This window comes from Vidua macroura, chromosome Z (assembly GCF_024509145.1).
Source record: "Vidua macroura isolate BioBank_ID:100142 chromosome Z, ASM2450914v1, whole genome shotgun sequence".
Lineage (NCBI taxonomy): Eukaryota > Metazoa > Chordata > Aves > Passeriformes > Viduidae > Vidua > Vidua macroura.
The window spans coordinates 4,093,003-4,120,860 of record NC_071611.1 but is presented as its reverse complement, the minus strand read 5'-3'; the positions used below and the strand labels follow the sequence as shown (position 1 = coordinate 4,120,860).

Sequence of the window (27,858 nt, the reverse complement as noted above, 5' to 3'; positions counted from 1 at the left end):
TATAAATTATTTATTATTTCAGTTGGCTTTTTCGAGTTCTTGGTCTGATTATTAATTCTCAGTATATGTACAACCTGTGCAGGAACATGTTTTCCTATGGAGAGAATGTTTCTAAAAGAGTCTGAAGGCTCATACATTTTTTTTCCATTAAGCAGTCTTTGAGTATAAACTTAAGCAGGAGTCCTTACCTTGATTTTCAGAGAATCACTTTTGATTCAGAGAGTCACTTTTGCTGTGCCCTAAATGATAACTCTCCAAAACCTCACTTCCCTGGAGAAACATCCATTACAAACATCTGAAGATTTCTCCAGTTTTCCTTGTAATAGATCTGTTTAAACATCTGTTTCTGGACCTTCTTTGAAGTAACTGGATCTGAAATTTACTCTCATCTAAATTCTTTGGTGTTTCATAAACTCAGAATACCTCAGCAAAGGTAGGAGGGATTTTAGAAGTCTTTGTCAACTCTGAAAATGTATAAGAAGAATGTAAGCTATTAAAAGTGTATGTTCATAGAAAAGAAGATCAGAGCTTTTAGAACAATAGTCTGTTTGGCTTCCTCTAAATAATTTAGGCATTTTATTTTTTTAAATACTCACTGTGGTTTAATTTTTTATTATCAAAATCAGAATTAAATAGCTGGTGTAATATATGATCTGCTCTCTTCATATGCTGCTAGAGATATTTTCCCAGCACTTTGGTAAATAGCCCTATTCTCCATTAAATATATCTGCATATTAAGATGAAAGAGAAAAAAAATTCAATATCAAATAACCTCTCAGTGTGGGAGGTCATTAAACTATTCTGTAGCTGAGCTCTTTAATTGCTCTTTTGAACACATGAGGCTCATTAGTTTATAGAAAGGTTAAAAAAAAAAAAAGCAGATATTAGAATGTAATTCAATTTATCCATTGATATATTGTTTAAATACCTATTTAATTTCTTTTTCTCCATGGAATTGCTGCCCCTGGTTATGTTCTAAGAATAGAGATGGCTTTCCGGGGTTTTTTTCAGATACAAGGACAACCATAGATTTAGGTATTGGACAAGGATTATCGCTTTCCCCCAAGACAGTAACTGCACAACTGCACCCTTAAGCGCTTCCTTCAAGTGAATTGCATCTTTTTGTATCTAAACCCAAGAGCAAGATCTTGCATGTATGAAATGTAGGACTTGCTCTGTCCTCCTCACACTCTAAATATCAGTAGCAAGAAGTTTGTTTGATGCATGAATGCTAAGATAGAGATCTGTCCTTTTCTAAGTAGGAAAAGTCTTCTGTACCTGAGCCTAAAACTTTTTGAATGTATTAAGTGGGTTTCTATCACATAAGACGTCAAAATTAATTCTCAGTGACTGAATTGGCATTTTGCTGTGTTTGTGCATTCTCAAACTGGACAAATTTTAGTCCTATTGCTTCAAAGTACTTATAAGCAATCTGAGATTCTTCAACAGTTTTGCACAACCAAAAAAAGCATTTTGAAGAACACTGAATTTCACATAAATCTGAAACTCAACCCCTATCTGATGTCAGTGTAGAAAGGAAAGTCCTATAAAATTTCTGCTGTGTATTTATCACTACATGGGAAAAACTTTGGGAACTGAGGGAAGATTAGGGTTAGTTATGTATAAGAATGTACAGTAAAACTTCTGGTGCAGAGAGGTGATTACACCTCTGTTCACAGCACAATGAAGTCAACATAAATCTTGCCACTATCTTCAGCTGGCTTTGGAGGACTATGTTAACTACAACCTTATGTAACAGAAAGGAAAATCAACCAAACATTCAGTCAGAGTGATCCAGTCACTCACAGAATATCCAGAAGAAGAGAGTCACCTTTTCCATTTATTTTTTAACATGGAGTTTTATATTGTTGATTCCTTCGATTATTGTTGAAGTAAATTACCTCCAGAATTTGTTTCTTTTTACCTTCCTTTGACAGCATGTTATCCTCAAGTGGATAATGAGAAGGCAGGTGCACAGCTTGTTTTTACATATTTTGCAATTACTGAATTGATTTTTGTAAAGAGCTGGTTTTGGATCAACTGCACATCAATTCTGAAAAGTACAATATTTAACAGAAATTGGGCTTTAGCTTGGTTTTATATATTTCAAGACACTTGACAGTAGCAATTTCTCTCATAAAGGGACCTTGTTTGCTGTAATCCTCTCCACAAGTATAGCTGTATCAATGTGCTATTAAATGGGAACTGGGACAGTTTTCCATCCTATTTGAATCTGGTTTGCATTTCTCTCCTTTGGAGCCTTCTGGAAAGCCATAGATAGAAGCTGTTGAACACCTGATCTCATTCCAGGTATGTTTACTGCTAAGTCATTTGATGTGGTGACAAGGGTCAAGAAGAAATGCTGATGTTTTTTCTCAGTGCTACTTTCATTCTAGAGGGCCTTGGCTTTGCCTTGTTTACTCCTGAGGTCTGGCTATGCACTGAACATTCTGATACAGTTGGCCAGAAAGAGATACAGAAAAAAGTCAGGGAAATCCCTGGGGTTTGTCCAACAGCTGATGGAGAGCAAGACATTCAGCAAATTGCTACTAAAATCCATTTAATTTTTATGATTGACTTTCAAGATGGGCTCTTGAGGAGCAATAGAAACTGAATTCTTAGAAGATCCCTCTTGGCTGACTTTCTTAAGGGATGACAGCCCTTGCAGAGAGATCTACATAGACAGGAGCATTGGGCAAACATCACTTCTGTAGAATTCAACAAGAGCAAATGGCAGATTCTGCATCTGGGACAGAGTAATGCTGGACACAAGCATAAACTTGGGGATGAGTGGCCAAGTAGCAGCCCTGGGAAAGGGAACTTGGACTGCTGGTGAAAAAAACAGGTCCAGCATGAGCCAGCAGTGAGCCCTGGCAGCCAAGAGCACAAACCATGTCCTATGCTGCATGAAAAGCAGTCTGAAAATTAATTGACTCAATCAAATAATGACCTGACAGAAATAGAATACAGAGACAGAGTATCTTCAGACACAGGCAGACTTTCCAATACACATCATCTGATAGGAACCTCAATCTTTATGACCCATTTTAATGGTGTGGCCAAGGAAATTCCTTTCATGGAGGCTACCATATATTAGAGAGTGACATGATATCATTCTGCTTTCAAATCTAGTCACCTGAAGAATTGGCCAGTTGCATCTAAACATGTGCTTCTGCTCAATGTCTTTTGACATTTTAATGGAATACAGCTCATTACAACCACAGCACTGGTCAGGGGCGACTGGAATTGACCTGCAATGCTCACTAATGGAGCTGCTGCATCCCTGAACACACACAAAGCAACTGTAAAGATTGTTTTCCAATAAATTACTCTCATCAGGCTTATGTCAGTTCTCAGGAACTATTAGGGATTTAGTATGAGGCAAAATTATAAAAAATTAAAATAAATAAAAATTTAAAATAAAATTATAAAAAATTAAAATAAAATAAAATAAAATAAAATAAAATAAAATAAAATAAAATAAAATAAAATAAAATAAAATAAAATAAAATAAAATAAAATAAAATAAAATAAAATAAATAAAGAGATGTCCTATATTGCAGTGACACAGGAATTGTAATATGACACAGCATTTGAGATGTAAAGAGAAAATACCTATATTTTCCAAAATAGAAAAAAGAAATTAACTAGATATATATGTTTAATCTGAATAGATAGTGACAGAGAGAAGCACAAACAAAGGGGTGAGGTGGTGAGAGCCTAGGCACAAGCAGGTGCATGATTTGGGACCCCCTCACCTCAGTTATGCACCTCAATGCCTAGCCCCACCCCATGTTCATAAGCTGTTTGCACATATTGCACCAGACAACTCCACTGCTTGTGGAGGAAAGCAATTTATTCAACTCAATTACTGTAGTCAGCCACTAGGTAGCTTAAATTACATATCATCTGTCTCTTATGCAAAGTTCTCACTTCATTTGTCTCTTTGATTGTTTCAGATGCCACTTTGTTTCACAAGGAATAACCTAAAAGGCATCAGACAGCATTTATCAAATATCACATTTTCTAGGTCTAATGATTTGTAAATTTGACTCCCATTTTAAAAGAGGAAAGTTAATCTCAGGGATAAGACTTTGGCCTGTGACTTAAGAGCTCTCTATTCACCTCTTGCACCTAATAATGGCTGATTTCATAGTTTTAATTTCAGATTTTCCATAGTATCTAGAGGCAGAATATTATCCCAGCTCTTTTTAGTTGGAAGCTGTGGTGAAAAAGGTGATGTCAACTGCAAGTTTAGAGAGAAGTACATTTTACAGGGCTGTTATGTTTGTGAGAGACTAAATTTGACCCAGACAAGTAGTCATTTAACAAATAAAGGTATAGCAACACTAAGACAACATATTGCAATTTATGTATCTAATAAGATGCATAGTTTAAAAAAGAAACTCTCCTTACAAAAAAATTGCCGCTGATATAGATCCATACAACTTTCTGGAAATTTAGTACACACTATTAAGCAGTACTTAGCATAAAGGAAGAAATAAATTCCTTTGTACACCCACTCAGATGAATTACTTTTTGATTATTTAGATAATTCATCTTTGTAACACGCTACCTTTATTCTTGTGTGAGGGAATGGAGATACACAACTGTGCTTGCTCTCACCACAAAAATTGCTATTATCTGTAAGTTTTCTGCTCTCTGGAGGAATTAATTGTCTTGAAACCCAAGGGAAAGAAATATCATAGGCTACAAAGTATTTGTTGTCTCGGGATGAATTTTTCATGCCCATGGATCGCTGACCGTGATGAATCAAGTGGTGCAGAACAAGAGATCAATCAAGAACAAGTGCCAGCGAAAGTGAGAAGCACGGCAGACAAAGTGATATCGATGTCAGGAGAGATGTCTGCTCCACAAAGCTCTGACTCATCGTTCACCAAACTCTCTAAATATGGTGATACCATTTTGAAACTGTTGACTTAACTTGCTTCAGTGAAACTATGAATATAAAGTAACTGTCTAGTAAGAATTGTCTGCCTGAATGCAAGCAAAGCAAAGTCTTGCAAGCTGTCAGCTGCCTTCAATCCTGCATTTCTGGAAAACCTAGCTACTCCAAGATTAAAAATATTCCTTGCAGAGATGTACTTTGTGATGTTGCTTCTTTCTTAAGACATCCCTAAAACTATTCACAGTAACATACATTTTGTAAAATACATACAAAAATCTAGGGTACCTTCTGCAAACAAAATTAAGACTGTCTAAATAACTGATTCCCCTTTTTGTCTATATGTAGAAGCTAAATCGTTTCCCTTGCAAAATATATGAAAAGAAGATTGCAGTAGGACAGCCAGTGCTTACTGCTTGCCTTGCTGAAAATAAAAAATTCATAAATCTAACTTGCTTTAATAAAAGTGGAATATAAGTGCAATCTTTGCCTGTGGGCATGTTGAAGGTTGCTGTGTTAGGGAACTCCAAAGTTAAATTCATCAGTCTGCAGGAGCTAAAAGAAACTCGCTCTTTAGGTTAGGGACTGAAAAATCTCACATACTGAGTGGATTAAGGTCCAAGGAAGATACACATCACACTGATGAGTACACTATATATTTTCTACATAAACAAGGCCATTCTTTTCACCACAGCTATGGATGGTTTTAATAGAGGGAAGATATATTAATTTTTTTTTTTTTAGTTATTCCATCAGATACATCTTATATAAATTAGACAAAACACTATTAAAACTATGCAATAATAGGAACTGCTACTGAATGCTACAATTCATCATCTTCAAAAACTCTTGGCATCAATTACATCAATCACCCTTGCCCAGAGGTGAATTATGGCTATTCCCACCTATCCTTTGACAGTTTTACATCCCAATTGCTCACTAATCCAGGTTTCTGGCAAACAATAGAAAGCATTAAGTGTCTAATACTGCCCTCCTCAATCCATGAACCTAGAGAGCCTAGATATCTGGATTCAGAATATTGTCTGGATTAGTTATCTTTAGTATCCAAATTTCTCCCCATTGAATTTATTGAATGCTTCTTTCTGGTAAATCCCACATCTGCCTGAGTCTTGAACTCCTAAAGAGATGTGCCATATATAAGGCCACCAAGGTTTGAAATTATTATTTTGTCTCTTGGAGTTTCTGTTTGGGAACAGATCTCAGGGAAGAGGAACAAAACTGGATCCTGCCCAAAACACAGACAAAAAGGATCTGGTTGTGCCTCCACATCTGCTCAACAATCCAGTAGTTTCAGCAACTAAGTATTATAGAATCATACAACAGACTGGGTTGGAAGAGACCTTGAAGTTCCACCTCCTGCCATGGGCAGGGACACCTTCCACTATCCCAGGTAGGTCCCAGACCCGTCCAACCTGGCCTTGGACGCTTCCAGAGATGGGGCAGCCACAGCTGCTCTGGGCAACTTGTGCCAGGGCATCACCACCCTCACAGCCAGGAATATCTGCCTAAAAACTCATCTAAACCTGTGTACTGTCTTCAAAGTTCTGTTTGAAGATTTTACTGATTGTTTAATTTACCACACTTTATTGTAGATTCTCTTACTTTGAGCCATTATGCCTAGTTGTATCATCTTTACAGAATTTATCTCATGTTTAGGGTTATCTCTTAGTTTGATTATTGAGGTGGCATATCTGGATGGAGTTCAAAGAACTTGTCACCTGGTACCAGTAATGGAACTAAGCTGCACGTAATGGCAGCTTGTGGCTGAAACATCTGCAAAGATGTAACACTTAACAGCTTTAAAAAGGTATTTTGCATTTGAAGTTCAGAGAGCTTCTTGCATACAAAGGAAGGCAGATAATTCTGGTGTCATTTTACTGATGAGAAACAGGAGCACAGAGATGGACACTAGACCACAAAGTAGGACAAAATATGTAAATCATAGAAGAGGTAAAGATTCTGTCTTTCAGTGCAAGTTTTGCCATCAGATAATCAGAGCAAAGTAGCCCCAGGTTACAGTGTCAGGGTACTGGGAAGCTTAGAGCAGAAAGATATTTACATTTACTCATTAATTATGTTTGCAATAGCTTTCTCAATTCAACCAGCATATGTAGCATCTGTTGCAATACCAGTGATTTGATTGCTACACATGATGTAACTTAAATTTATTTTTATTTATAAGTAAATGATGAGCTTATTAATGAGGCACATTTATAAAATGAAAAACTGAAAATTAAAATCCAGGCAAAGATTTATGGCTGTCTAGGGACCATTAGACAGGACTTCACTTGAGCTTTCTGCATCTTTCTAATGTCCAAAAATTAACAAATACAAATGCATTTTTCAAAAATAAGTATGGCGCAAAATAGTGACAGGGGAAACAAAACGAATATACACCCACAAACTACAGTTTTAAGCACTATATTAGATCAGATGAAATAGGGAAGAAAATAAGGGGGGGTTAGTTTTATATATATTTTTGGTGGCATTTATGATTTATGAAATCATTTTAATTGAAAGAAAGAGGGACAAAACCTCATCTGTCTTTAATAGCTATCAGTATTCACTGCATTCTTCAGTACTGACTACTGTGGTTCTGAATCACCATTCCCTGCCACTGAGCAGATCTAAGAATTTGCCAAAGATGCTGACAAGGCATGAGCAATGACTAGGCCTTAAAAAAACCAAACCAAAACAAACAAACAAACAACAACAACAACATAAAAAAAAAAACATAAACCAAGAAACCACTTGGACAATGAGTGCTGCATCCAGTGTCACAGAGATGATGAGAGCAACAGCACTGCTGTTGAGGGATCTGTCCCACATGGCACCAGCTCTGCAGGGGGAATGCTGCTGGCCCATTCCACTGGCCTCAGTGCTTTGTGTCTCGTTCCTGCATATGGCTGATTTTGGCCCAGACCTCCTCAGCTATCACAGAATGGCTGAATTGAACAGTCCTGAGCTTCAAAAGCAGCTTGGCCTCCCAGACTGACGTGGAAATATGGTGCTGTATGGAGAAACTGAAACTAAAGGCCTTCTGTGGAGGATGACTGCAATACTGGTCACTATGGGCTTGGAGAGATTCTTTCCAGGAAAAGAATCTAACAGATTTAACTTTCCTTGGAACTATAAGTACTTTAAAAATGGTAAAAGAATGTTGGTGTTGCTGACACACCACTTGGCAATGATGATTTAATTATGCTTAAATGTGCTAACCTAATTTCAGCTGCAGTAAAAGTGCTGCGCCATAGACTTCCTCCTCTGTGGAAAACAATTCAAACACTATGTAAATACCTCAGCACCTGACCATAAGACTCAGCTGGATTCAGTGGTGGTGCCCCCAGAAACACAGCTGGACGGAGAATATTCCAGATGGACTTCAGGAAAACCATACACATGTAAGATACAAATATCTCCATGCCAACAGAAGTCAGTTTCAAACTATCATGTTTCTACAAAAAAAAAGGTGAGAAAAAAAATTTAAAAACTAGTCAAGTTATAAACAAGGAAGAAAGAGAAGGAAAACAATGCTCGTTCCCACAGGATTTGTGGCCTCCAACTTTTCAACAAAACAGAAGAGCATGTCAGTACTAATGTACAGTTAGTTATGATGTTATAGACTCAAACTTCAAAAGAATCCCACATTTCCTTCACTCCTTTTCATGCTATAAATTTGTGTACAGGAGGTGGTCGTGGTGAAGTTAATTTTCTTCAAAGCAGCCTGTCTGGTGGCAGGTTTTGGTTCTGTGACTTAACCAGGGTTGATAATTCGCCAATGTTTTAGTCATTGATGAACTGTTCTGCACCACATCAAGGCTATTCCTTTTTCCCACTGTGCCTCCAGCAGGAGTAGTCAAGAACCTGTGGGAACACACAGCTGAGACAGCTGATCTGAACGGATTAGAGAGGTATTCATATCAAATGATATTGCACTCAGTAATAAAAGCTCAAGGAAAGCAAGAAGAAGCAGAATCATTCAAGGTTAGGGCATATGTATTCCTGAGCAGCCATTATGTGAGCTGAGGCCCTGATTTACAGGAATAGGATAAAAAACTGCCTGCAGCGAGAATTAGTAAATAATTTCTTAAATGTACTTGCATTCACAGCTTTTCCTCCTTCCTTCCTTCCTTCCTTCCTTCCTTCCTTCCTTCCTTCCTTCCTTCCTTCCTTCCTTCCTTCCTTCCTTCCTTCCTTCCTTCCTTCCTTCCTTCCTTCCTTCCTTCCTTCCTTCCTTCCTTCCTTCCTTCCTTCCTTCCTTCCTTCCTTCCTTCCTTCCTTCCTTCCTTCCTTCCTTCCTTCCTTCCTTCCTTCCTTCCTTCCTTCCTTCCTTCCTTCCTTCCTTCCTTCCTTCCTTCCTTCCTTCCTTCCTTCCTTCCTTCCTTCCTTCCTTCCTTCCTTCCTTCCTTCCTTCCTTCCTTCCTTCCTTCCTTCCTTCCTTCCTTCCTTCCTTCCTTCCTTCCTTCCTTCCTTCCTTCCTTCCTTCCTTCCTTCCTTCCTTCCTTCCTTCCTTCCTTCCTTCCTTCCTTCCTTCCTTCCTTCCTTCCTTCCTTCCTTCCTTCCTTCCTTCCTTCCTTCCTTCCTTCCTTCCTTCCTTCCTTCTGAACTGCCTTCCGAACTGCCTTCCGAACTGCCTTCCTTCCTTCCTTCCTTCCTTCCGAACTGCCTTCCGAACTGCCTTCCGAACTGCCTTCCTTCCTTCCTTCCTTCCTTCCTTCCTTCCTTCCTTCCTTCCTTCCTTCCTTCCTTCCTTCCTTCCTTCCTTCCGAACTGCCTTCCTTCCTTCCTTCCGAACTGCCTTCCTTCCTTCCTTCCTTCCTTCCTTCCTTCCTTCCTTCCTTCCTTCCTTCCTTCCTTCCTTCCTTCCTTCCTTCCTTCCTTCCTTCCTTCCTTCCTTCCTTCCTTCCTTCCTTCCTTCCTTCCTTCCTTCCTTCCTTCCTTCCTTCCTTCCTTCCTTCCTTCCTTCCTTCCTTCCTTCCTTCCTTCCTTCCTTCCTTCCTTCCTTCCTTCCTTCCTTCCTTCCTTCCTTCCTTCCTTCCTTCCTTCCTTCCTTCCTTCCTTCCGAACTGCCTTCCGAACTGCCTTCCGAACTGCCTTCCGAACTGCCTTCCGAACTGCCTTCCGAACTGCCTTCCTTCCGAACTGCCTTCCTTCCTTCCAAACTGCCTTCCTTCCTTCCTGCCTTCCGAACTGCCTTCCTTCCTTCCTTCCTTCCGAACTGCCTTCCTTCCTTCCTTCCTCCCGCACTTCCACGCTTCCTTCACTTCCTTCTTTCTTTCCGAACTTTCTTCCTTCCGAACTTCCTTCTTTCCTCTGAACTTCCGAACTTCCTTCCAGGGAGTGAGCAACTAGCTGGATCAATCCACCATAATTGCTTTTGGATGTTGGTTGTGATCAATCCACTGTAATTCCTTAACCAAAGGCTTAGGTTTTAAACTTTAGAAACTCTCCTGCAGCCCAGAAATATTAATCCTGTTTGCTGTTTTCCTCCATTATGTATCAAACACAAAACACTCTTGAGGTTCATTGCTTTTTCAGTGCTCTTATAAACTGCGTTATAATATTAGCTGGACACAATACTCTCTGATGCTTCTCTCCAATTCTACAGAAATTACAAGGGTAATGCCTTCATCTTTCCCTCTCTCTGTTCCATCCCACTTAACCACGCACTGCTTTAACCACTTTAATTCAGCTATTTCAGTAGGTAGGGCAGAAAATAGGGGTCAAGGCATTCTATGGTAATTTCAAAGAGTCAGGAATAAACACAGATTTTTTTTTTTTTTTCAGCTGCACAATATTTCCCTGTTTCCCTCCCCTCCCCACCTACTCTGGCATGAGTGACTTCCCCATTAAGATGCATTCATTTGGCTGGAACTCTCAGTGTACAAAAAAAAGAGTTGTATTCTTTTTGCTCTACTGCTAAGGTCAAGCTGCCAGTTTTCTTTGTGATGTGTGAGGCAGAACAGAACACAAATCGCATTTCCACTCTCTTCAGGTCTTCTTTTAAATGCCACAATACTGACAGTAATCACTGAGCTGAACAGATATGACACATAAGACACTGACAGAACAAATAAGGCCCATCCTATCTTGGTTTCCCACTAAGTAAACAAATGTGTATTTGGTTGTCAGTTTAGCTAGAGAGGGTTCTGAAAATAGGTAACTTTTAAACACTGTGCCATTGTGAAAAATTCATTGTATGTTAAACATCCTGAGATTCATATAAATACAGAAACAAACTAGACATATAAATAAAATAAAATGGGAACAAAATAGCCCTTTCACATTAGATTGCAAATCTAAGCCCTTCCACATTGTCATTTTCCTGGTAAAATATTTTATTGGCAGGAAATACACTTACAGTAGGTTTGTGGGAAAAATAAAAAGAATTTTGAAACATGGCATGGGGTCTACACCATTTACTAACATAAAGAGGTGATATTTTACATTTCCTACTCCTCTCGTAAATTCTGTCATATACTTAAAGGGAGACCCTGCAAGAAGAAAAGAGATAAAAGTGGGTGGAAGGAATTAGTACTCAGAGGCGAGTAATTCTATCACCAGCATCTTCATGATTTTTTGGCAGCTTGTTATGCAACCTGAAAATAATTATTTATAGTATTTGTCTATGGCATTGAACTTTGACTGTGATCCAGGGAAATATTTGATCCCCTCAGAAACTTTCATCACAGTACAAACTGTGTACAAATTGTGTCTACCTAGGTCATTTCCTGAGCAATCATGTCTACTACAACGTATCTCATCTGTTCCCAATCCACATCCTGCTTTTTGTTGTGACTAAATTAACATCAGTGCTGCTAAATATATTCCCAAGTGTTCCATCCCTGTAAAGTACTCGCTGTCTATGATTTTTACTAACTTTATTTGTGATGCTTGGAGTCAGAAAGGGAACAATTAACAATTTATTGGAATAAAAATTTCAATTTCTGCATTTTTTCTACTTACAGCAAATCAGAAATGCATCTTATTCACAAGCTTGAAAATGTATTTGAATTACACCACCCCAAAGTATCCCAACATTCATTGGTTTAAATATTGCTAAAAATTTAATATACTAAAACTCATTCACTAAAACTCATGTATAGTGTTGCTTTAGGAACATAAAACACAGCTTCACAAACCAATTTGATCTGTAGTTATTTTTAGGTAAATAAAAAAAAAAAAAACCAAAAAAAAAAAAAACAACCCAAAAAAAAAACTTCCATCACCAAGTAATCCTATTCTTTAAATATGCTGTCACTGTCAATCAGCCCAAGTTGTTATCTCAATGGGTTTTGCACAGCTTTCTATAAATTCTTTGAATAACACATTGGCACTAACAACTATTTTCCTTAAAGAGTGAAAATGTGTGTTACTTTACAGTAAATAAACCTTTCATGAGCATGTTTCAGGGATATGTGTATTTAAATCTGTTTATAGTCACTGGCATTTTGTTTAGATTTTTCCTCCTACTGCCACTTGTTCAAAATTTATTATAGTGAATTAGTGGTTTGTTTATATTGTTATGAACAGTAAAAGCTGAGGAGTGAGAGCAAAGTTAAGAGCTGGGTCACAAAAGATAAAAGAAAACATATAGAAACACATATATTTGTTTTACATCTTGCCCTTTTTTTCCCAAACTGGGGGAAAACAGAATTTTATGTCTTGGTACCAAAGGAGATATCCCTCCAGCATCACTGTGATTCACAATTCTGCTGAAGATTTTTGTGTGAGGAGGAATCTAGTTCTTCAAAGAACACAGAAGAGCCCGATAAATGCTGTGCCTCCCACTGATTTCACAGGGTGTTGCATATTGCTAAGGCTGGGACCCACAGACTCCTCTCCATTCTGGATGGCTGTCAGAACACCAGACACAAGAAGCATCGCTTTGCCTAGCACCCCATAAATTTATATTAATGTTGGATTTGCACAGCTTTTTACATGGCTGAGGAAAGCAAAAAAGGCCTGTGCTCAGAAGACTTAGAATTACAGAATCATAGAAAAATTAAGGTATGAAAAGAGCCCTAAGATCATCAAGCTCAGCCATTAGCTCAGCATTTACAGTATCACCACAAAATCATGTCCCCAACCTCCACATGCACAAGTTCTTTTAATACTTGCAGAAATGGTGAATCCATGGACAGCGTTTTGCAATGCTTGAGCATCCTTTCTCTGAAGAAATATTTCCTAGTTTTCAACCTAAACATCCCCTGGCACAACTTGAAGACATTTTCTCTTGTCCTGTGGCTGGTTACCTGGAAGAAGACATTGACCCATGCCAGTCTACAGCTTAGATGATGCCTCTCCAGCTTCCTACTCCAGAGAGCCACTGAGTGAGAAACATGGGATAAGAAGTTCACAGAAGCAGAAGAATGATCCCCTAACATGACCTCTGTGTGCATTTTGGCTACCAGTATGTGCAGCAGGTGTTGGGATATGACCACGGACTATTAGCACCTCGTCGGATAACTGCAGTGGAAAGACAGCATCTGAAACCAATGCTCTTTGAAGTACAAATTTCATTTTCCTTCTATCCCTTTACTGCTTTATCATTCCTTTACTCATCTGTTTCTAGTTTTTTGTTTTCTCAATCTTTTTCTATCTTTCTATTTTTTCTATTTTTAATTGTTGATACCTGTTAATATTTCCCATACAAACTGCTTGGATTGCTTCTTTTATATATTTTGATTTTTTTCTAATCCCTTCCTCATCATCAAATATCAGAGCCAATTGTCATTTTGAGCATGTAACTTGGGGGAAAAAAGAAAAAAAAATAGGAAGCTTATGTTATGTCAGGCATTTAATAACCTGACATGTCCTTGTTATGTCAGGCATTTAATAACTTTTAATTATCTTGTTAAAGATTTGAAAAATGGGGGTTTTGACTTCCACTTTTATAGGAACAGACTAGTAAACAGAGTATGCACTGAGAGAGAGAGAGAGAGATTATGTTGCAAATTCTTTTTTTTTTTTTTTTTACTCTGGGAAATCCATTGAAACTGCTGTAAATGGAAGAAAGGCACAAGAACCTGGTTTCTGGAGCTCATATATTATACATTATATACTTGTATGATGTAATAGATTCTTCTTTTTCTCCTCGAATCCCAGAAGAGAAATAATGTATTTCTAGAGCTTATCTACAAACATATGGAACCCTCATGAATCCCAGGAACACATCCTTGGGCTGTGCCCATTGTCAGATACTGCACAGAACAGAGCTTTGGCATGCTATGTGTGATCAAATGATCATGTCACCATGCAGCCCAAGTAAGATCATTCACAGCAAAAAAAAATTTCTAACGACTGCTTTTTAATCAAACTGAGAGCATCATTTCTATATTAGAAAGTCCAGAAAAAAAATAGAGAAGGGGGATTTTTAAAGCCTGCCAGGCATTCTGAATGACTTAAGAAGTTGCTGTTTTTGAAACAGAGAATTTGACAGCACTTGGGTTTGGCTTTGAGCATCCTGAATAAAAATCTAAAATAACAGTACACATTTTGCAAGCTGCTAAAGAGACATTTCTGAAAAGACACTCCAGATCCTGTTCAGCAGAGAAAGGTTCAGTGCAAACAGCAAGTTTGCAGGTAGTAAGCTGGCAAAGTTACTGAAAGAATCACACAATCTGACAGAGCAATTGAGTTAGTAATGGAATCGGGATTTGACATAGAATATGACTTTCAGCTAGTACTCATTTATTTGGGGCATGTGAAAATGGACAAGAATTACAGAATTACATTAGCACTTCAAGGAAAGAAATTACACAACAGCTCTTCTCATAGCTGTAGTCAGTGTAAGCTGAAGAACTACGTGCATCAGTCTCTCAGCTGATTACAGCTCTTACTTTGCCAAAGCTTAAGAAATTAATTTTTAAAACTTACAAACATTTGTGAGCCCACCTTTAGGACCCCTGAAATAACTAGTTTTGTTCTAGGGTTTTAATGAAAACATAAAACACTGACTACATGTGTTGAAAACGTAACTTTTTTGGAGACTGCCAACAATACACAACTAGGCATCTCCTGAGATAGCCTTTTATGCACACATTGACACCCTCATCTTTTGGATTTTCCCCACCCACCTTGAAACAAAGTAATTTTAGCCAGTGTCTCCACTGCTTAGTGGGCAGGTAATGCTTTAGCAAATTTCACTGTTTGCAGAACAGCGTCTTCCCAACACAATTCCTATGAAATTGGGATCCTGCACAACACTTGTAACACCCAATTCCTGTCACTGGAGTCATGTGAGCATGATGAGACTTCCAGTTTACACAAAAGAAAATTAGACAGGCTTGCAGGCATAAAGGGAGACTAATTAAAGTCAAAGAACAAATTAAAAGTGGAAAAGGATAACCAGAGGAATGGAAGGGAATAAAATGGAAAGTATGGAAAGAGAAGAGATGAAAGCAGTAACAGAAGAAGAAGAAAAAAAATCTTAATTGTGCTTTCAAGAGTGTCCTTAATGGAATTAATCTCATCCAAATTCTAGCAGATAGCACATGCCAAAAATGCTGCAGATGGCTGGGCTCAGCAGCAGGGATGGCTTGGAAGGGAAACTGTTCCTGTGGCTGCCTCAACAGATTGTTTACAGCAAAGATACCGACAGTGCCCAGTCATTGTCATGAAACAGTGCTTCTTCCCGTGTTTGAGACTTCAATCTGGGCATTTCAAATGGCAGATTTGTGCGTGGCTGAAAGTTGGAGAGTCCTTGATAGTCCAGTTCCTGTTGGTGAGCAATAGCCCGGAAGGTTTTCTGTTTCTTTATAGCAAGCACTGTGAATGGGAAAAGCTGAGCAGTGCTCAAGTCACTAAAATCTTCACTCTAAGTGAAACTCTGCTTTAATGAAACACCATGCAGACTCATTAATATAACCTTCTGTGAGTACTAATCACTTAGAATGATAGAATACCCTGACTTGGAAGGGGCTTACAAGGATCATCAAATCTGTCTCTTGGCCCTGAGCAGGGCCATCCCCAAAATCCCACCCCCTGCCTGAGCATTGTCCAAATGCTTCTTGATCTCTGTCAGTCTGGTGCTGTGACCATTCCCTGGGGAACCTGTTATTGCCCAAACACCCTCTTGGGGAAGAACCTTTTCCTGATATCCAAACCAAATCTCCCCCAGCTCAGGTTCAGGCCATTGCCCTGGGTCCTTCACATAATTGTTCACATAGAGGCGGTGTAGGTGAAGACCCTGAGTCATTAAATTCCATTTCCACCCCTGGAGCAGAGAAGAGCAGGAGGTGAGCTAACAAATCTGTTTGCCTTCCATCTGCACCACTACCCAACACACATATGAGGTGGCCTGCACTTTCAGGGTGCTATCTCAGCATGTTTCCAGCTCTGCTGGAGCCTTTATAGTCAGAAGGACACATTTTAGTTCTGTTTGAAGCAACATAAATTACCTTTTTTTGTACACAACAAACAATTCCAGTCTTGAGACTAGCTTAAGCATCTCTGTTTAGCAGCCTGAAAACAAAACTGTTGTATATCTACATAATTAAAGCTACATCAGTCCTGATGACTTTTATCTCTTCTCATAATTTTGAGGATGATATTAGTCCTTCTCTTCTATAAGAGAATTTGAAAACTCTAAATGCTTTTCTTGTTCTGATGTATTTGCTTTTTAATGTTCAATCTCTGTAACATGTCCTGTCTTATTGTAAAGCCCTTAGACTAACAAAATTTTCACCAGCCTATTCCTTTCAAAGACTCCTCCACAATTTGCTCCACCTTGCTTTTAAGCAAATCATTAAGGGCATATGCCCCTCTTATTGACCAAAGGAAGTTTGTCTTGAAGATCTCAAAAATACCTCTAATTATACATGTTCTAACTGCAATTTCATCACTTGTTACTCTCCACAAAGCAATTCTGGCTGCTTTCCTCCTCAAATTTTGGAATATATGTGTTCTTTTCTTGCTATTCATTGCTTTTAAATATTTGAGTTCTCCATCCCTTGTTCCAAAGGGGCATGGAAGTGACCAGCTTGTTTGCCTTATCCAGGTGGGTATTCATCATCTGGGTGTTATGATAGGAGAAACTGGATAAATCAACCCATTCACATCACAGCTGCATCCATTTACACCGAATCTCTGTATACATATGCAAGTTGCACAATAAAGAATCATGAATTACTGTCTACAGCAGCTATTTGAATATAGTTATAGTCGTTTGTCATCATAAATCAAACTGTGTCACTCCTTTTATCATCTCTGTTGGTTTTCTTTGAACTCTGTCCTATTTATCAGGCATCCTCTAGTGCTGAAGAATCCAGGACTCCAGTCAGATTTCTCAGCACTGAGCTGGTACCTCACATGCAGAAACTCCCTACATTAAATACAGAGGGTATAATTGAATCCCCCACCCCTATAACCACTGAACTATGTGAACTGCCAAAATAATGAAAACATCTTGTACTCAGTTCCCTGAGGCAAACAATTCTGTCTACAAGGTCTGACGATAGACAAAAGAAAATTATTTATAAATAATGTATTTGACCCTTTTAAGTGGATAACATATACACTAAAGATAAATTAAGAATATCAGAAAGGGGTACAGAATAATTTGAATTCTCGTATTTAATGGTCCCAAATAAGATAAGATATATGAAAATGTAGAATTTAGGTCATCATGAGAGATGTGATAGCACAGGTGACTGCACTGGGGGAAAGAGAAAATAGCTTCAAGTTACTGCAGATATTTCTCTATATGTGACCTCTCTGAACTACACCTGAATAAAAGAATTCATTATTCTCTGAGGAACAAAAATAACTCCACAGAGGAAACCAGTAGGCAGTCTTTCTTCTAATAAGGCCACTAATAGAAGAGCATGTCAATTTTTTTGGAATTCATACTCAGAAAGTTGATGTGGAAATATTAGGGCTCTATAATTAAGCTTACACGATGCTCTGAGCAGGAAAATAAGGTCCTAAAAGTGAAGTTTCATATATTCAGTGTATTGCAGTGAAAGAAAATCAAGGTGTGAGCTCATCATTGTCCACAACTACTAACAGAAAACACAGTTATTAGCAAAGTTGTTAGCCAAGAGATAAAATGTCTAGAAGCTAGAATTACACAAAATCTTGAAGCTAGCTTGAAGCAAATTCAATTATCTACCTGTGGAGGAAAGTAAAATACATGGACAGTTTTGCTATCAAAGATCATAAACCTACCAGGAACTCTGCCTTTGTACAATTCTAGAGCTTAATCTGGTTTAGGAGAAAACTGGAATTTACCCATACCTGTGGATGTGTTTGTCTGGCATTCTCTACAAGGTGTTTGTTTGCTTTTTCATGGCAAAAAATACAATGTGCGCCACCATTATTTTGCATGAAACACCTGCAATTCTGCATTAGAACTATCCAGGCAGCACCATGAAGCGACCAAAGGAATTTATATGTCATTTTAAATGGTCAGTACCCCTACCCTTTCAAAACTGATACCACAAAGGAAGTTTGTGTCTAGTAAAAAAATACATGTTCTTTCATCCTTCCTTTTCTATTTCTTTTTATATCTGAATAAGTTCAATAATTTCCCTGTAACAGCTGAGGAAATAAAAATCTGGATTATTATTTTTTTGTTTGCTTGTTTGCTTTTCAGACAGAGAATGATAAGGGAACAAGCAATTATTTTCAGATGGCATACAGATCTGTGTCTTTGCTAATAAATATCTCAATTTCTTCACTTAAATTGGCATTTTTTTGCAGTTAGAAGAGAAGAAGAAAAAATTAAAACAGCAAAATCTACAGATAAGTGAACTTTGAGGGGTAAAAAAGGAATTTAGTTTGCCTTAAGTCTAATCCACAGCATGCCCAAGCACTTGAAAGGGAACTTTTTTCACCTTGACTCATATTGAACAGTAATTAAATCCAACACCTTCACCGTGGTGATTGGCTTGCCTCAGGACATGAGAGAAGGCCAGAACCTTTCCTTTGACTCATTTACCAGGCGTTTAGGGAAGCACAGGTGTACCTGAAAATATTCCTGGGGAAAATAAGCAACTGAATCAAAACCAACTCCCTCCAAAGGAAAAAAAAAAAAAAAAAAAAAAAAAAAAAGGCTGCTGAGGGGTTTGATCGATGTCCAGAGAGGCCATTACCCCACCAGGCCCAGTGGTGGGGTAAGAACAGTATCAGCAGGCCCAAGTGGTGCTTTCAAGCTCACCACTTTTTATACCACTGGAATCTCTACCTTTGCCCTTCATCCCTTTCAGTGTAACCTGGATCATACATTAATTTATCTCCAGGGAGTTTGCAAACAGCTGCACTGGGTCAGCTCTCCAGCAAACACTCCATGGTGCTCTATTTACTGGGGACTCTTGTCAGGAGGACATGCTTGAAAATAATAGGCACATAATTTGCTTTATCAAGGCAGAATAAGAGGTAAAACCCATCCAGGAAAAAAAAAAAAAAAGGCAGTTGAGCACATAAATGAAAGAAAATTGCAGATTTAATCTAATTCCTCATACTGAAGTTCCCACATCACAGAGAACATAATTGTTTTCACACATTTTGGAAGTTATTGTGTACACATGATCTTGAAATTAATTGGATGAGTCACCTGCATCTGTAGAAACACAGCCTCTATGCCACACTGGAAAAAACAAACAAAACAAAACAAAACAAAAATCAAGGAAATCAATGGGTAAGAATGCCTCTCTTAGCCAGCCCAGTCTGAGAATACATTTCCTCACACTATTACTCCACTGTCCTTGAGAGAATATTTTCTTAATTTCTTCTCATCCATTCTTTTTTATTATTTTTAAGATTGAAGCCTGAAAATACATTTCTAAATACTTTCTAATATACAATTAAACTGGAAATACATTAGTTTTGCAAATGTCTTTAGGCAATTTTAAAATATCTTCAAATTTTATATAGTGGCAACAGATCATCTGGCAATCAGTTTGAGAAAAAACTTCCATAAAACAGCTAAATAGAAATTCACTTTACACCTATGATAAACCTATGCTATGCATAACCATGTAATTTTATTTACCTGGCATAACTGTAGATCATGTTCAGCCTTAAATAAATCATTGTTAACCAGGGTTAGGAAAAAAACAATCAAACAAAAAACCAGGAAAACACTAAAACAATATTTTTATTCATCCAAGAAGATGCACATAAAGGTGGGTTATGGTGCAATCTGATCAGTGTTTGGAGATGGCTTGGGTAATAATTTTTCATCAGAGGGAGGTTTTTTATTTTATTCAGTTGCACAGGAACATCAATTTGTTCATTTTAGCAGTCACTTTGCAAGCCCTGGGTTAATCATCACTAATGTTTTGCAGAATGTGCTACAGTTAAGTGTTGCTATCAGTGTAACTGGTTTGCTAAATAAAATGCAGCAATGGGTGGGCCTGGGATTGAAAGGCTCTTTTGTGCATGTTTTTTATTTGTAACACTGAAAAACAGAGCTAACCCCAGAGGTCTGATCTGCATCAGGCAAGGACCATGAGAGGACCTTGTTTACTGATCTCTAAAGGTATTTGTGAGTAAAACAGGTTTCAGAATCTCCAAGGTTCTCAGGGTTTGAGCTCTGTGTCAGGTAACTTCATGTAAGTTTAAGTGGCACTGAGGTGGCCTGATATTTGTCATCAGAACAGAGAAGAACAGATGCCAAATTCTTAATTGAAATATAACTAAAATTAGAAACACATAATTTTGATATGGACTATAATTGAATGAGAGTCAATACAAAATTTACTTTATTCACTTCAGTTTAATTTCAATTTAATTATTGGTTCTAGCATAACTTTGGTCTGAACTTGCATCAACCTGTACTGGATGTTCTTGACAATGAGCTCAACTTACACAACATAAGAAATCAACATATTGCTCTGAAAATAAAAATAATTCTGTTTTCATAAGTCTTAGAAGGGATAACTCATTCTAGGGAATATACTCCATAATTACAGTACAGAAATCAACTCCTATAAAAATTTACAGCTAGCTTTGTACATTTTCATTAGACGCGACTATTACCTGTTTCTCCCAGAGCTGCAAGTTGAGGTGGTGTTTTTTTCCTCCTATAAAATAAGGTCAGACTTTTTTTTTTTTTTTTTTTTTTTTAATAATTAGTATTAGTTTTTTAAAATTGATTTTGAAATGTGAGAACCCATAAGCAACAATTCTCAGACCATTTGCAGTTTACACATTATTACTCTGCATGCGATGGGTGTCAGCCTGGGATACACAGTGTTCATCTTCTTTTACAAATTCCTGTGAAATTTACACCACACTGAATAGGACAAATAAAAGGATGTTGCCTGTCCTCCTGGACTGTCTGCCATCTTTGAGCAGAGAAGTGAAGCGACAAGCCTGAGTTAATCCAATGCCCAAAGAACATTCATTTTCGGTCTCCTCCTGCTCATTCCACTCCATGCACAAGTGTCACAGGTAGAGAGCAGGGGAGGGTTGGATCCACAAGACCAAAATGCCCAGGGGATCTCTGGAAGTGTACTACATCCAGGGTAAAAAGAAATCTGACATTTTTGCAGCTTGGTTCCTATGGAAAATACATTCCAAACCTGAATTATTTAATATTTGAATGAATTGAGGAATGGAAAGGCTTTCATCCGAAAGAGGTTTCCCACTCAGTAATTTAACCCCAGCTGTTACTGTTTCTATCACAATATAAAAGCAAAGAAGGAGGGAGAAGACAGGAAAAAGAAGGCAGGATGTTATCAACATATCAAACCACATATCACTGATTTTTCAAAATCAAAATTGGAAACTGAATTATTTTTTTTCCTTTCATCCTTATTCTACTCTGATTCATTTTTATGGCTAAATTTTATGGTTTTTATGGACACATTGAATCTAGGTCACTAGGGGAAAGCAAAGCTCATCTTGTATAATGAAAGTAGTCATTAATGCCTTTTTCTGTTTTTAATCCAGTGTAAATTAATCCTGTTTATGTAACAGTCAGAATGAATTAATGATTTATGGAATGACATCTATTTTTATTTTTTATCTCTCTCTGAATTCTAACAGTTGGACTATCTCTCAGGATTCTACTGAAATATTTCTTGTCCATTACACATCAGAAGTTCATAGAAAGTAAATGTTGAACTGCCCACTTCCTATCTTATGAACTGTTAATAATATTAAGTTGCTGAGGTATCCTTTTTTTTCACCCAGGAGTTTCACTTTCATGATTACAAGGGAAAGTTTTCAATTATCCTACAGAATTTCATAAATATCCAGTTAATCCCATTTTAGTTTCTTTAGACCACACAATTCTACTTGTTAATTATGTATTTCTCAGCTTTGGAGATGTATCATACCTTGTTCAATCCACAGATATAAAGGTTTTATTTTCATTAAATTAACAGCTAAAATTTTCTGAACACAAAAATTTGAACTAAATAAATTTGTGATTTCAACTCTTATCTAACAGTAAATGGAAACTCAGAAATTTCCTCCACCTACATGTAAAGTTTGGTTGTTAGGATTCAGTCATGCTTTGAATGTAGTATAGTTTGTAATACTTTGTGGTGAATAAATTTTCAATATTACATTTTTCCTACAAACATATATTTAGGGGTGGGGGAAATTGCTGCCATCTTTTGGACACACTCAGGGAAAAAAAAAAAAAAAAAAAGAAAAAAGAAATTTAAAAATACTTAAGTAAGGAAAAAAACCCAAAGATATTTTACTGAAAGTTCCAGTTGGCACATCCTGGATATCTGCTTTTCTATGGAAAAGATAATCTGAATTTGCAGAAATTTACCCTGAGATTACCAATATTTTGTTCTTTCCCATTTTATATGGTGATTATATAGTAACATCTGTGCAAGAATTATTTGCTTGGTTAAGTAATACAGATGGGAAATAGCTTTCATTGAGAGATGTGCCATTGAAGTTGAAGCCAAATATAACAAAACCACAAAGATTATGGATACAGAAAGAAAATTATGTTCACTCACATTTTAACTTTTTGCACCTATACTTCATATAATTGCTTGAATATAAATAAAACTTGTTTGATCTACACAGTTATTACAGTTTAGTGTCACAGCTATTTATCCAGAAAATTCCTTGGAATCTAGCTGAGATGCATTATATTATATAATCCTGCTTTTTGCAATTTTGTTTCTCTTTCTGTTGTTCTTTTGAATTTCCAAAGGATGCAATTAAATTCATGTTGTGTGGCCAGCTCAATATACTGACTTCTGAGACAAACTCTGCGTGTTCAGCAAAGTCTTTGTAAGAACAGAGAATGCTGGTTTCAGTGAGAATAAATCAAAGCTGATAATATCTGAGAAAAAGAAAACACTGTCCAGGGAAAATAATGACTCCTCTGAAGAGATATCATTGTCAGACACTAGCATATCTTGCCAGCTGTAGACAGAGATATTAAAATATGTTGCAAATCTGCTTTATAGCCTGGAGTGAGACTCAGGCTGGCATGCTGTACCTGTCCAGACCAGAGAGGAGACTAAACTCAGCTGAGCCACAATGATACTCAAAAAAAAAAAAAAAAAAAAAAAAAAAAAAAAAATTAAAGAAATATGTGGGGAAGAAAAACAGAGTCATTGCAGGCATCCCCCACACTCTGCATTGTACAGCTGACTTTGCAGTTAGTTTGATTTCTGTCGGAGCACAAGGACCCTCAGGCCAAGTTACATCCACACTGTCCAGCAAACCACCAGCCCTCACCAAGTGGGAGAGCAACACAGGCACTTGCTGTTAAACTCACAGCAGCAGCCTGGCTTGCTCTCTCCTCACACGCAACACACCCAAGGTCAGCCCTACACAAATAACCAATTAAAAAGGCTTGCAGCATTTCAGTCTGCAACAAATTAAGCTGACTCATTGCCCCAGTCACGAACTATAGCCTTTTATCCAAGCCATGTGCAAGAGAAAGAGGAACGAAACAATGTCCTTTTCTGGTGAACTTTATACTCCCAATTCACCCCTTCTCTCCCAAAATATTGTTGCTGAAACTTACCGCTTTTGCCAACTCCCCCTGCTCCCAGCATCACCACCTTGTACTCTCTGGAGCCTGCTGAAGAACTGCTCGAGGAGCTGATCATTGCATTTTCTAGCTCCATCTTGCACGAAGCAGCAGAAGGGACTGAAACAGAAGAAAAAGCAACTGGCAGGTGTTTTCTCTGATCTTAAACAACTATAAAAGCTGTGTTAGGGAAAAAGAAAAAAAAAAAAAAAGGCAGAAAGGGAAGGTATAATGCAAGAGCAATGATTTAACAGCCTCACACACTGCTGTGCCTGTGTTAGCTGGAGAAGGTCTCATAGCAACCACTTTAACAGCTTCCAATAAAATTCTCTCTCTGCCCCCTCCCAGCTCTGTATCGTTCTCTGTTTCTCTTCCTGGACAGCAGCAGTTTTGTGAGGCATAAGAGGTCTGGTACCTCTGGGGTTGCAGCGTCATTGGACAAATAGATCAGATACTTCAGCAAAATAAGAGAGATCAAATTTCTTAATTATGAAGCTTGTTATTCTATGTAGTACTTGCTTGAATCTTTAAACGAACCAGTCAACCTTCTTTTCATCTTGAGTTAAGTATGCATCCTATCATCATCAAGTCTGATAGTTGTACACTTGATACTATTACACGTGAAACAAGTAACAACTTTTAACAGCTTTTTTTCTTCATGAAGCTTGCTGTAAACACAGAAGTTTTCTAGGGCTAGATTTGTCCCCAGATCAATACTCATTTTAGTTCAGTTTGCATCAATGATTTGCAGAAATAAACCAGATACTGTGGGGGGAAAAAAACAGCAACTTTACTTGTTTCCCTCCTTTTTCCATACAATTTCCGAAGGAGACCAGGACTGAAGGGAGGGGGATATATTTGTTCTTTCAGAAAAGGTGTAAAGAAAGCCAACTTTTTAAATGTATTTAATACTAATATCAAGTGATTTATCTTACCAAACTGGTGAATGGCATTCAGTGTGAAAATCTCTCACTGAAATTATTCAGTGAAAACTTACAACAAAACACAGCAGGTCTTCATTGATTCATGATTTTGTTCTTAGAACATCCAGACTATTTAAAGAACATGATAAATAATAAGGTACTTGCCCAGCTTTAACTGTTATTTTATATTTTTTGGGGACCAAAAAGCATCTACGGCAAAATGAGTGGAAAGCAAAACCTGTACTCCTTTGGAAGTGCTGGGTTTCCATGACATAGGTAACTATTAAGGAGAGATGGAAATGGAAGCAGGAGAAGCAGCTAATAAAGTACTTTGGAAGTCAGACACCTTCATCTGTCCAGTCTTCCAATAATTTCACAGGGAGAAAACACATGGTAATACTTAGGAATAGCTTAGAATTAAAAATGGAAAGAGAAATGAAAAAAAAAAAAAATCATACACTGATGGAGGGCACGATTTAAAGAAAATTAAGGAGAGGAAAAGGTGTAGAAGGGCACATATAGTTTAGAAAGGTAACTTAATGGGCTAAGAAAATACTTTATTAAAAAAGAACATATATTATAATAATAATAATTAGAATGGAGAAGGTGAACAGAACATGAATACTCATTTTCCCTCCTAATAAAAACTTAGGAGATGGTGGATAGAACAGAAAGTAGTCCAGTTAAAAAAAAAAAAAAAAAAAAAAAAAAAACCACCAAAAAAAAAACCACCTTAAGAAAAGTAACAACTTAAGAAAATTTTTGATGCTTGAAACATGGGCAGTACAATTTATCTTGTAATGAAAAAAAAATTTAATGCAGAGTAATATTAACTCTGGATTGGACTATTAAAATCACCATCTCTTGCTTAAGGAGTACTCACATGAACAGATCCTGCAAAACCAGAGGGAAATCCAAGTATGATGGTCTCCTTTCAACCAGGCAGCAAAAGAGGGCAGAGACAGAGTCACTGTTTTCTGAGAAGTCCTCCAGAGTCAGGACCTGCTACTGTCCTGAGGGACTTCTGAGCCAACCCTGCTGCACACAGCTCTGTAGTGCCAGGGCAGGGTGCCTGTATTTATGTCTGGATGGAAACCTCAGAACTCAGAAGGGTTTGCTCACCAGAGCACAAAGTAAGACATAAACAGGAAATGCTGCATGTAATAATATGGTATCTAAATATTGAATTTCAGCAGGAACAGACAGGTATGTCAGTTAATCCCTGTTGCGATTAGAATTTAATTTTCATTTAAAATAAAACCATTCTTGTGTGCTCATTATTGATACAGTAGATAAAACTAGTAATGATATCAAAACCACTGCTTAGAACAGCTGGGTTTTTCTGGTAATATCCCATCAACACAGCAACCTTCTCCTGAGGAGCTTTTGTTCCCATACCTGGCAGGAACATTTGGCTGACATTAAAATGTCAGGAAAGTGAGTGGCTGTGGGCATGACATAAAAGGCAGCCTAAGCAAGATATATTTATATAAAAAAATATTAGTGAACGTAATGTATACATGATAGACAAGAATGAGTCAGATTTTTTTTTTTCCTAGCTGTTCCAGATGTTTGTCTTAGCAAAGTGGCAAGTCCATTTCTTCTTTTGTTTAGAGATGGAACATGGGGAAGGAATTTGTGAAATGTAAGAGGCCACAAAATGGAATTATTTTAGAGCAGGAAGATGAGTAAGACAACCAAATAGAAAGCCACTTCCTCATCTTTTAAGAAAAACAAGAAAAAAATTGACAGCACTTTTTTGTCTGAAAGGACAAAATTAAGTATTTGTTGATGAGAATTAAACACCTAAAATACTTACTTTAAAGACACATACATGTTTATCTAACTTTACTAGTTTATTAAGTATTATTACATTACATAAATAAACATATTGGACAGACATATCTTCCTAAATTCCAGAAATTTGTCCATAGATTGAAAAGGTGATGCTGCATTCCTATTTATAACACAGGACTTGTTCTAATTGGTTTTCATCATAACTTGCTATTGACAAACAGCCTCCTCTGCCCTAATTTCATTCAATTCAGTAGTGGATGAGAAGTATTTAGCTTTATTTCCTTTTACAATAACACCAATTAGTCTTCCTTCTCCCACCAGAGCAGTAAAGTACAAGGGTTTACTTTCAGTCTGCTGCCAATAAAAATTAATACTGAGATGACATGAAATTACCTGGCCTGAAACATTTATTAATATAGGGGGGAAAATCAGCTACATAAATATTTTACAGATAATAGGAATAAACTGTACTAAATCCTTTTTGTACTAAATCTGTACAACTATTTAACCTGAGGTACTGGAGTTTTTACAGTGTGTGACATTCCACAGCAAATTCCAACCATCTATTTTATCTCTGCTTCACTGCTTTAAAGACACATTTATCATGATGTAAATTCATAGAAAGCTGTCCTTAGGCAAAAAAAAAGAGACAGTGCAAAGGTGGGAAAAAAGCTTGGAGTACTAGCTTGTAATGAATTATTTATTTAAGAAATTTAGTTCTATTTCTGTTTACATATTGCCTATGACTTTATGGCAATTCTTCTGATTTTTCCTCTTTTTTTTTTTTTTTTTTTTAATTTTCTATTAAAACTCACTGTAATATACAGCAAGCAATCAAGCCATTCAGCATTCAAACTCTAGCAACTGCTTTGTATGAATTCATGTTTTGTTAGTTAAGGCCGAAAAGATATTAAGGACACTTGGATCTGAAGAAAAAGAACATACAGATATCTTAAAAAAGATGAGCTTATTTTCTAGAGAAAATGTCATTAGGAAACACATATCATTCATCCTACATCCCCACTTGCTCTGGGGTTGTTCAATAAAATAATGAGATGTTAATACAACATGTAAGTGTTCTGAAATTGTTTCCTAGAGCACTTTATGTTGAGGAGATTTTATCAATTAACCTGGATAAATATTCCTGTCGTTAGGCAGGGAGCTCATGAGTTTCAAAACTTGAATAGCAAGCAAAATGCAAATCTTGACTGATTTGTGCTCCATTAAGTGATGGGTTAAAGGCATATGAA

General features: G+C 37.3%; 1 protein-coding gene across 2 annotated transcripts in view; it reads right to left on the bottom strand.

Annotated features, from left to right (window-relative positions):
• Positions 1 to 25,782, bottom strand: part of RIT2 (Ras like without CAAX 2) — a 238,403-nt gene extending 212,621 nt beyond the window's left edge. Inside the window, exons 1-2 of one of the 2 annotated variants that reach the window (XM_054003129.1) lie at positions 25,695 to 25,782; positions 23,883 to 24,008 (exon numbers count right to left, since the gene is read on the bottom strand). In XM_054003129.1, the coding sequence (XP_053859104.1) occupies positions 23,883 to 23,985 (103 nt within the window). In that variant the 5' untranslated portion in view covers positions 23,986 to 24,008; positions 25,695 to 25,782. Of the gene's footprint in view, positions 1 to 23,882; positions 24,153 to 25,694 lie in introns of those variants that run through there. The other variant, XR_008441241.1, reaches the window with a different exon arrangement.
• Between the last annotated feature and the right edge of the window lie 2,076 nt (positions 25,783 to 27,858).